We start from the raw sequence: 11492 nt of genomic DNA, 5'->3' as shown, positions 1-11492 counted from the left end.
TAAATACTTCAATAATATATTTTATTAATAAAAAATTATTTTGATTTATATTTTATAAAATAAATTTTTGATTGTTACAATACAAATGTAGATCTATTTGGTGTTTTATTATTCTACATTTAGCCCTAAAACTATCAGTGCAATTTTACTAAATTATAACTTTTTTTCTTAAAAAATTCAACGTTGAAGCTCTTTATTCTTATCACTTATAAATATAGTTGGTAAAACCAAAACTTTTGATTTTCATAATTATTTTCAAAAATTGTTTTCATTATGCTCAAAGTTTATTAGACCACTAACAATAAAAATGATAACAAAAGTACTTTTGCTCCTCATCCTTCACCGCACAACATCAGCAAGCAAAGGGTTCATACCGATGAAAATTGTTGACGAAGTCTCAAACGTCAACAATCAGCAGACAAGCAAACTGGTCACTGAAGCCCAGCCTTCAAAATACACAGGTCCCGACCACCTCAAGCAACTGGTGGGCCAGTGCTTTGGCCTAGTCCAAAGCGGCTACAAGTACCAAATGTGCCCTTTTCATAATGTGACTCAGCAAGAAACTAACGAGAGTTGGAACGCTTACAAGGGTGTGCTGGGCGTGTGGCAAAGGTGGGAAGTTGAGGGGCACAAGCTGAAGTCCCTGGTGTTTGAAAAGGGTGACAGTTGCGGGGATTCTCACAGGAATGTCAGGGTTGAGCTCAAGTGCTCGCAGGAGGGCGAAACCGAGCTTGTGCAAGTAACAGGTTTGTTTTGTTTATTATGTATTGCTAAACACAGTTGGTCAGGATACTGTAAACTAAAAGTATTAAATATAAAGTGGTCTTTCAAAAGCTGTGGTTGCAAAAAATCATTATGTCATAAAGACATAATAAATGTTTTAGATATTGATATTGTATTTTGTTTACGTTGTTGCTAATGTGCTGACCTTTGTTTTACTTGCCTTAGTATGAAACTAGTTTATGTCTTATTACTTTACCATATTTGTAATTTAAGATCAAACTGTTGATATTTTTTTGATTGTTAGACTACTATATAATCAAGGAATTGTTAAATATGTTTAAGAGATTTTTTTAAAACTTCATCGAAAGTATTTATTATAAGTTTTACATAGACTATTTAAAATTATTTAAATACTAATACTCTTTTGATTATTTTCATAAAAAAATTTGATTTTTTTGACTATGAAGTGTTTAATAAAGTAGTTTTCAAAAGCTGAATTATTTATATTTACTACAAGAAGTACTACTTGTGTTTCAATATGTGTTCAATTTTCAAAATAGTATACTTATTTTTATTTTTTAATCTTTTTTTGTAGAATTTTTAGTTTATTATTCAACTATCAAAAAAGTAGTTCCCAAAATATACATAAAACCAATTTATTATTTAATTAACTTGTTAAAAAGTTATTGAAATAGTATGTAACTTAACATATAGCTACTTTTTACTTTTTTCTGCTTTATCTTGCTAATAATAAAAATACAATAATAAAAAGTATACAACAAAATATATAAGTACCTAATATTGAAATATCTTTTTGAGTTATAGTAGTATATTTATCTCAAAATAATTTTAAAGACAATATGTAGGTGTCAGCATTTTTTGTTACAAGAAATAACATTGGCTTAAACATGGAAGTATAAAGTCTAACCTATTAGTTTTATTTAATATTAAAGAAATAAAAAAATATAATTTTAAGAGTTTATTAATTAGTTAAAAAGTTTCAGATACAAACATATGAACCAAAACTTTTTTATTGTAAATTATCCCAGTAGTTAAAAATTTTTCTATAAATACTTCTATTATTTTATATTTCGAGTTTAAGATCTAAAACTATCAGTGGACATTTCTTGAAAAGTTAGACATAATTAAAAGTTGAAAATTTAGAAAAAAGCTCAAAAAAAAAGATTTAGAGGAATGGCTTTAAAGTTTTCTTTGGATAAAATAGTTTTAGTTTAGTAAAACCGAATATTTAAAGAACTCTTTTAAGTGAAGGAAAAAATAGATTTTTGGTAAAAAAGTTTTTTTTTTTTTTGCCATTTTAATTTACAATTTATATGAGGTTGAGGAATCTGTTGAACTCACCAAATTTTACCCTTAAGTCTCAAATTTTATTTTTAGTTTTATGAAGCAATGAAAAGTTTCTGATAATTAAGATAAAGGCTTTAAGATTAAATCACCTTTTTAAAACAAGGCAGACACCCCTATTTCCTTAAATAATTATTAGATGGTGTAATACTAATGAAGTCCTAGTAAAATTAAGGCCATGTTGGTTTAGAACTTTTTGATTTACTCAAACTTTCATTAAATTTTGAGATATTATAGTTATGTAAAAAGTGTTCACTAAAAAAGTTATGGAAGAGATTTGTTTAATGGCTAGTTTTCTCAGAATTATGAAAAAGTTACCTAATAATCTAACAAAAAGATAATTTTAAAAGCAAATCACCTAATTTATCCAGAAATATTCAAAACAGTATTAGGAACAACTTACAAAAATTATTTTTAATTTTTTTTTTGAAAATATATTTTTAAAGAAAAGTACAAAATTTTCTTTCCTAAAATCATTCATAATTTCCTAAAGATTAGACTTAAAACATTTGAGAAAAAAAGCTTAAAATCTATAACAGAAAATAAATTCTAAATCAAATATTCCTTTTTTCCTTTCTTGTTCCTTACACAATAACCTATTGTATTCTACAACTGTGATTGGTTAAATCTCAAAAAAACACTTTTAAAAACTGTTTAAAGTAATTTATTTGGTCTATAACGTTGTATAATTTTTAATAATAATATATAATATTGTTTTTAGTTGGCTTTTGAATAAAAAGTTATACAAAAACATTTTCAAGATTCTGCAATGAATTTTGAATCATATAAGTAACATACACGATGAAAAATTGCTGTTTTGTTAAAATAAAAATGCAAAAAAAGTTTGGTGAAGATTATAGCAGTAGTTTTGATTTTGTTTAATTCCTAAATAAATTATACTTTTAAATATAATTAAAATAAATAAATTTGTTGAATCAAGAAACCCTGTTGAGTTCTTGGATTTTTTTTCGAAAAAAAATACTCTACTTAATCTGAGTTTAAACTATGTTATTTGTTTTTAAATTGTTGTATGTGAAGTTAAGGCCATAGGGGGGGGGGGGGGTCCACTTTGTTTTTTACAACTTGATCTTATTTTGTAGAATTTAATCTGAGCTATCAGAAACTTTTAACCGCTTAAAAAAACTCAAAGTAAATTTTGAGATATAAGCGATCAAAGAAAGGGCGTTCAATAGGTTCCTTATGGAAGGCGAAAACTAAAAATGCGAAAAAAGACTATTTCACTAAAAATCTATCTCCTCCTTCATTTTTTGAGTAATCTTTCTCAAATTTTTACAGAATGTATATCATTAAACTTTAAAGAGATCTATTGTAGGAATTTTTTTAATTTTGAGTAAAAAAAAAATTGATGTCAAAAAAATACCCTTTTTTTTAGTTTTTTGTGGATAAATTTTTTATTTTTCAAAATTCCAAAAATTCCAACATTCAGATTCTTCAAAATATTAAAAGGAACATTTCCTGAAAATTTGAAGTCTCTAGGTCAAAAAATGAAGGAGAAGATAGGTTTTTAGTGAATTTTAAAATTTCCAAGAAAATTGACCCCAAAAATTTATGGTCCATACGTTTATATTGGAAAATTTTTACAAAAAGTTAAATATCTCAAAAGTTAAATGATATTTTTGAATTCTATAAAAACTGGCTTATAGTTTGTACTTTAAGCTTTCATATAAAAGCCAAAGTTAATTTTAATAAAAAAAAATGTTGGACCCCCCCCCCCCCCCCCCCCCTATGGCCTTAATCCATTAGCTTAAACTTTGATATATTTTCTGCAAACACTTTATGAATCAGTTAACAGGTTCTATACTTAATTTTCAAACTAAGAATTTTTAGTTAAGGTGTTTAATATATTTTAACAGAGCCTGAACAATGTAATTATGAGATGACTCTTAAATCAAGACTGTTCTGCAAAGGTAACTTTATTTGTTACTACAATTTTTTTATTTACTTAGGTATATGAATTAAGTTTTCTTTTTAACAAAATTTTTAATTATTTGTTTTTGTTTTGTTAAAACTAGTTTTATAAAATATACTTTTTCAGACACCTAACAATTAACATTATTTAAAATATTCAAAACTAAACTCTATGCCCAGTTTAATACAATAACAAATATTTATTCATAGGATAATAAAGTAAGCATTGAACATAAATACAACTTCTATATTCTAAGTAATTTTTTACACATTAAAAGAAAATTAAGAAATATTTTATAAAAATTATAATAATTCTATGCACAACCATCATGCAATCAGATATATATTATAGTTTTAACATACTTTCAGATATACTAACTTGAGATTACAGTTATCTAAGTATATATTTTAAAAAATACTACAAAAAGAAAAAAAAATCAATATATCAACAGGAATGCACGCGTACAACAGTCTGAACGAAACGCAACAAAGTGAATGGGTGCAAATAGAACAAGATCACGTTGACGGGCTTTTAACCGAGAAGGGCTACTCGATGAAGTTGCAACGGTTGTACCAATCAGCGTTCAACTTACCCGAAGTTGAAAACGAAATGAGGTTTTCCTCTGTTGAAACTTGCAATGTGGAGTTTGAGAAGTTGAGTGTGAGGGTGAGGACTCTTGAAAAAAGATTGAAAAAGTACGAACATTGAGGTGGCTTGCATTGCCATATGTGAGCTAAAATCAACTTTTTTGTAGCGAAAAGATTTATCATTGTATCAAAACATATTGTTTTCCTGTAATGTTTATTTTCAAATGCAAAGAAAAAAATATGCATCTAATCAGATAAAATTTACTGTTAGACACTTTTTACTAGCTCAATTAAATATCAACTATGTTATAACTGCTCTTTGTTATATATTTTCACTGCTCTTTATTATATATATATATATACTTTTAAACATTGAATGGTGTTTGAAGGTTAATTTAAGTATTTCCGTTTGCTATCTATTTCGTTTCAATGTACTTACTCTGTCATTAGTTCGTTTTATTAGTCTACTGGTTTGCCTAGATATTGAATGTTAAAGTTGTAAATGCTAAGTAAAATTCTATTTTAGTTTTTACCACTTATACACACTACACAATCATAGAACAATTTATTTTATGCTAATAATAGTTGTAAGTTACCGTTTTGTGTTACCCTTTGTATAGTAAAAAATATGATTATTTTATTGATTATAAAGTTTGTACTGTACAAACAGTTTATATCGTAGTGCTTTTTGTATTTATTGCTTTTTAGCAGATGTAAAAATATAAATTGTTTGAATTTAAGTATAATTTTAACCTTTATATATTAATATTATTTATTAGTATAGTTTTTAAACATAAATAGATGGTTTTAATTTTAATTTTATTGTTGTTTTAAATACTATCTTAGTTTTTCTATGGCATATTATATAACAAACTTCAAAATAATAACAAATCTGTTTAAAGAAAAAAAAAAATATATTTTGGTTTTAAGAAAACAAATAGAGAGATCTCAACTGCTGAAGGAGAAGTAATATATTTATTCTTTCAAAATTTTATTTTACAAACTAAGTTTCGGTCAAAGACCTCGTCAGTGCTTAAATAAATCTAAAAAAAGATATGTGACAGTCATGGAAAATAGCATTTAAACAATTAAATTAAAACCAAATTATTACTGAAAATTTTTACTTAAGAAGCTAAACAAATCAAATTTTAATATTAAGACTGAGTTTTAGTAGAAGTTTAAATTTTTAGCTAAGTTTTAAAATCAATATAACAACAATAATAATATAAATAATCAAAGCTGTATGTAGCTTTCTTTTTTCTTCTAGATAATTTACAGAGTAAACATTGCTTAAACAAAAGTGTAATTAATGAAGTGAGCTTAAAATTTAATTGAATTTGGTGTAGCTTATTTTAATTGTGACGTAATTATTAAAAATTTTAACAATCTTGTGCTTTTAATCGCTATTAAAATTTAAAATCCCGCTCAAATGCTTTATATGAAAGCTTATAGTTAGAATAAATTTTTACCTAAAAACAAAACAAGTTAAATTATGGTACTAAGTTTGAATTTTTGGCAAAGTTTAAATTCTAGTTAAATTTATAAAACCAAAGAACAACACAAATAATAATAGTAAAAAAAAATATGTTAGTTTGTTTTTACGCCACTTGCTCTTAGATTTTTCTTAGCATTATTTATTTATTTTTAAATAATACAATAAATATTTTTGAAACCTAAACTGAAAATTGTAAATTAACTAAATAAGGTTTTGTTTTATTTAGTTTTTATTCGTTTTGCATTATAGTCAAAACCTTTTCTATTATAATTTTTTCTAAAAGTGAGGACTTTTATTTATCTCAGGTTGAAAATACGTCATTTTTTTTATTAAATTTATTTATTTTGTGGTACTTTAGTTTTGGTTAATTAAGACTTTTCTTGCTCTATGCATTTCTATAATCAAAAGCTTTTAAAACTGTCCTTTTAACTTTTGAGTGTCTATTAGAATGAAGTTAAAAAACAATAGTTTAGTATGTTATTCAAAAAAAAAACAATTTGATTTTTTGTAATTTGCTTAGTTTACTTGACTTTATGAACCTAATTAAAAACAATTACCGCAGTGATCACAGTAAATAAATTTTTCAATAAGTAGTTTTTGATACGGGAATCTTCGTCTATTGTTAAGTCAGTTTCAACATTATATTTTATCAAAATACTGGCCGCCGTGTATTTATAAGCACCCTAATGCACGTAGTATCACAGTTCAATTCATTCTCATTTTAAATGTCTATAATTAAAAAATATTGAATAATGAAATATATTTTTGTCGGTTTTATTTAAAAATAAGTTGTAATTGTTATTCCACTCATAAGTATGGTACTAAAATTGAAATTTTAGAAATCACTGCTGGAGTAATTTGTTATCTACTAATTTACTTACTCCTTCATTAAGAGAATTTTGGTTGAAGATTAATTTACTAAACTCAAAGGTGGTAACATCAATTTGAAAATATTTTTTTAACTAAGAAGATATCTTCAAAAAATAGGGTTCTCTTGCAATCAATTTCGAAAACAATTAGAAATTTTTTTTGAATTTTCTAATTTTTACTCCTACTGAAACCACAATATAGTTTGTTCTTTTAAGACTTTAATTGGTAGACAAAGTTTTGGTCAAAAGCCTCTTGTAGTACTTGTAATAAAAACTTATTCAATTAGAATCAAAAAAATAGAACAAAAAATATATTCTATTTGAATAAGATTTTATTGTAAGTACTGACGACGTCTTTGACCGAAACTTAGTTTAATAATTAAAGTCTTGAAAGAATAAACTATATTAATTTTACTCTAGAAGTTGAGGTCTTCGTATATTTTTTACAAAGCATATAGTACAACTTAAACTGGTGAATTCAATAGAACCAATTTCCTTTCAAACTTAAGTTTATTATTTTATAAGAATTACTAAGTTCTAAATATTTTTATTTATTGTTTTTAATTTGTCTTATTTGTTTCAATAAAAATACTTAACGAAAACATAAAATGTACACGTTATTAAGTCCAAATTTAAAAAGTCTTAATACCTCCAAATCTATAAGTTTTAAAAATATCTAAATTTATGTAGACTTTGCTAGACTTTAATTAGATTAACAGCAATTTTTAGACGGATGTCAGAATAAGTGGACGTTGAAAATAAAAGTTTTATATTTATCAAAACTGACTTACTAGGTTTTATATGTCTCAAGCAATGTTATTGTATGTAAAGGTAAAATAATGCCGTCGATTTCTATAGTGATGTTATATTTAGTCTTAGAATACAGATTCTTATAATTAAGCCAAGAAAATATTTAAAAAAAATAAATTTATAAAGACTTGTTTTCCAATTATTAAGTCTAATTTGTATTTTAATCAATAAAATATCAGATTATTTTTCAAACGAACACTGTTATAATACTTTTTTAACAATTCAACAAAAATCTTCCTAAAATAATTGTTAGTCAGTTTTATTATGACTCGTTTATTTGACTATTGCTTTTGCTTTTTATCTACAAATTTTTAAGATTACCATGTAAGAATTTTAAACAATCTTTGTTGTTTATATAACTACATATATTTTTTCAATTTCAGTAGCAGAGATGCTCTTAGCTTGGGTTAACTAAATGACTTACTAGAAAGGAAATGATTTATTTTTTAGTGTAATGAATACTAATAAAACTTATAAGATTTAGATCAAAATTCTAGAAATTAAAACAAGCAAATAAATCAGTAAATCGAAACGAGTACTTTTGCATGCAAACGATCTATTGGACTGACGATTTTAGATTTTACAACAGTTGTTATAATATCTGAAATAATATAATGCTTGATTTTTGATAGAAGCGAAACGCGGACAGTTTAATTAAACATTTAAGTACATAAATATTTCTTGTAAACAAACATCAAAAAATCATGACGTATGATATATTAGACCTTTAAATTCGGTAGGACTTTTTATGGGTAGTATTTTATGGGCACTATTTTATGTGTAGAATTGCTGCAATCAATTATGCCCATAACTTGATATAATGTCATGAAAATTATAGGTAGTAATTAGATGTTGCTGCAATTAAGTTGCTGCAATTAAATGAAAAATAAAATACTGTCCAGGCCTTATATAAATATTATGGATAGTTTTTTATTTGAAAATTTATAAAAAAACAAACAAAAAATAACTTGAATACACATAAACCAATAGTTTCATTTATTTGTACATTAATTTAAACTATATTTTGTAAACTAACAGAAGTAGTGGCTAGACTTATTGAAAGGTTATGGATAGTTTTTTTATGTAATATTTAATAAAGATAAAAAAAACTTAAATACACTTAGACCAATTGTTTGATTTAAAAGTATATTCATGTAATTTATATTTTTTTACTAACAGAAGTAATGGCTTGGCATATTATAAATATATTGGATATTTTTTTTATTTAAGATTTTATAAAAAAAAAAAAAAATTAAAATTGAACACACATAAACCAATTGTTTGATTTATAGTTGTATATATGTAATTCATATTTAGTAAACTTATAGAAGTAGTGGTTTGGCCTTACGTGTACTATTTTATGTGTAGAATTGCTTCAATCAATTATGCCCATAATTTTTTCTAGCCAATACTTCTGTTAGTTTACAATATATAATTTTAATTAATGTACAAATAAATGAAACTATTTGTTTATGTGTATTCAAGTTATAATTATTTGTTTGTTTAAAAAAAAAAACTATCAAGAATATTTATACGAGGTCTGGACAGTATTTTATTTTTCATTTAATTGCAGCAACTTAATTGCAGCAACATCTAAATATTACCCATAATTTTAATGAAATCACATCAAATTATGGGCATATTTGATTGCAGCAATTCTACACATAAAATAGTGCCCATAAAATACTACCCATAAAAAGAACTACCCCTTTAAATTTCGTATATTTTTTTTTATGACCTATTTAAAAATTTCGGTAAAATTACTACGATACTAGTCAATGTAAAGTTAAAACTTATCAAAATTTTGTGCATAAGGTTAAATTCAAACTAATTAAATCAGTGGTCTTCACTGTGTGCACAGGAATTATTTTACTGTGCACAGAAAACTAACCAAATGTAAATAAATTAAAATGACGTTAGTTTAGTTTTAAAAGCTTATTTTAACGGCTTAACTTATTAATTATATATTGATACGCTAAAAACATTAAAAAAGTAGTATATTTTCCATTAAAGTGTATACTGTTTATAATTTAGTGTGCACAAAACTTGTTTTCTAGTGATTTAGTGTACACAGCTTTTAAAAAGGTTAAAGACCACTAGTCTTATTAAATGTAGTAAAATAACGAAGTATATAATCACTATAAAAGTTTTCTTAGGCACTATGTTTCAACTAAAATTAAGTATTGTTTCTACTATTTAGAATTAGTTTCTTTGAGATACTGTATATAGTTTATTTTTACTCTAAATATGTTATAACGAAAGCTTGCTTGGTTCCAAATTTTAAAATTTTATAATATTGCTTCACGAAATATTAGGTAATGCTTTGTAAAAAAATCTTAATAGATTAGTTCTTATTAAAAAGTTTTCACGTAATTATTTATTATATCACCTATCAGTATAACAATATTTTTACCTACAAATATAAACCTCTATAAAAACTCTAAAAGTAAATAAAAGTTAATTTTGTTTATAAAATTTATTATTTATTTGTAAGTTTTCTTTAAATAAACTAGATGTAACTTTATAACTAAAGATATTTCGTTAAAGTATTTCTATGAAGTCCCCAATTTTTTCAGCTTAAGTTTTTGTTTAAAAACTTTGATTTAAAAAACATAAAGTTTAGTATGAAAGTATACGTACGTATTTTAAAAGTATGCGAAAATTAAGCATTAAAAAGAGCGTTGAACTTTTCCATTTTAGAAAAATTAAGTTTTTTTCTTAAAATGTAAAAAAATCTATTAAAATTTTGTTTTTTTTTAAATTTAGTTCTGCAAAATAAAACAGGTTGCTTAGACATTCAATAGTAAAAAGTTGTCAATCGCTTTAGGATAACAAAAGTCTGTTGAGTAGTAATTTTAAATTTCAATATATGACAGTTCTTTCTACAAAAATGTAGGTTTTTATCTACTATAAAACAAACTAGTTCTTATATATTTTATATGTTTAAACTATTCTAATTTGAATGATTTTAAGCACATAAGTCACTTTTTTATATTATTTCTAATGTACGAGCATTAACTAAGTAAACCTGCGTTTAAGTAATACTGTAACAAATAATCTATAACACAAAAATAAAAAACAAAAAATAATAGCAAACAACCTTACATCCTACTTTTTATTAAATTTTTTTTCAAAATTAATAGCTACATGTAAGCTAAAATGAAACTTTAAATACCTTACATGAAAACATTCTTTATACTTAATTACACTGTTCAAGAATTTATAATTACGTTGTTTTTGATCATCGCTTATTTAATTAAAAACAAAAAGGCAAACTAAATTATGAATAGTCAGAATATTTTTGGCATCATTATATTTACAAAAGTAAAAACTTGTAAGATTCATAACTAACATGATACCAGACAACCAAGTTGAACAAAAACAAATTATTAATGGTATTACATTGCGAATGAGAAACCTGTTAACTTGTAGTATATATTATGTACTTTCTCTACAATTTTATGAACGTAAACTATATTTTTATTGACAACAATTTTCGATTTATATTTCATATAAAGTATTAAATATTTACTTAAAAAAAGTTTTTTTTTTTCAAATTACAGTAAATAAAAACATATGTTCTAGTTCGTTTTTCTACTATAAACACTGTTTATAAACGACTGTAAAAACTCAGCAAGAAAAAAAAGTATAAATCATACAAGTCAAGGAAAATGTTTATGCTGAAAATTAAATAACTGAAAGTAACAAATTAG

The 11492-nt window shown here is 24.3% G+C and overlaps 1 protein-coding gene across 1 annotated transcript; it reads left to right on the top strand.

Moving 5' to 3' along the window:
• Positions 1 to 296: 296 nt before the first annotated feature.
• LOC145831727 (N-acetylglucosamine-1-phosphotransferase subunit gamma-like) lies at positions 297 to 5345 on the top strand. Its single transcript, XM_082939040.1, has 3 exons — positions 297 to 746; positions 3963 to 4016; positions 4470 to 5345. The coding sequence occupies exons 1-3, from the start codon at positions 308 to 310 to the stop codon at positions 4724 to 4726; spliced, it is 750 nt and encodes a 249-aa protein (XP_082795166.1). The 5' UTR covers positions 297 to 307; the 3' UTR covers positions 4727 to 5345.
• The last annotated feature ends 6147 nt before the right edge of the window (positions 5346 to 11492 follow it).

Source organism: Thalia democratica, chromosome 3 (genome assembly GCF_965202585.1).
Source record: "Thalia democratica chromosome 3, ktThaDemo2.hap1.1, whole genome shotgun sequence".
Taxonomy (NCBI): Eukaryota; Metazoa; Chordata; class Thaliacea; order Salpida; family Salpidae; genus Thalia; species Thalia democratica.
Note: the sequence above shows the minus strand (reverse complement) of the source record. Positions and strands in the feature narration are given on the sequence as shown.

What these genes read in the sequence shown, in the direction of transcription:
- LOC145831727 (XM_082939040.1), top strand. Translation starts at nt 308, where the DNA reads ATGATAACAAAAGTACTTTTGCTCCTCATCCTTCACCGCACAACATCA. An exon ending in CGAGCTTGTGCAAGTAACAG is followed by an intron (nt 747 to 3,962) that starts GTTTGTTTTGTT and finishes ATATTTTAACAG; the next exon opens with AGCCTGAACAATGTAATTAT. An exon ending in ATCAAGACTGTTCTGCAAAG is followed by an intron (nt 4,017 to 4,469) that starts GTAACTTTATTT and finishes ATATATCAACAG; the next exon opens with GAATGCACGCGTACAACAGT.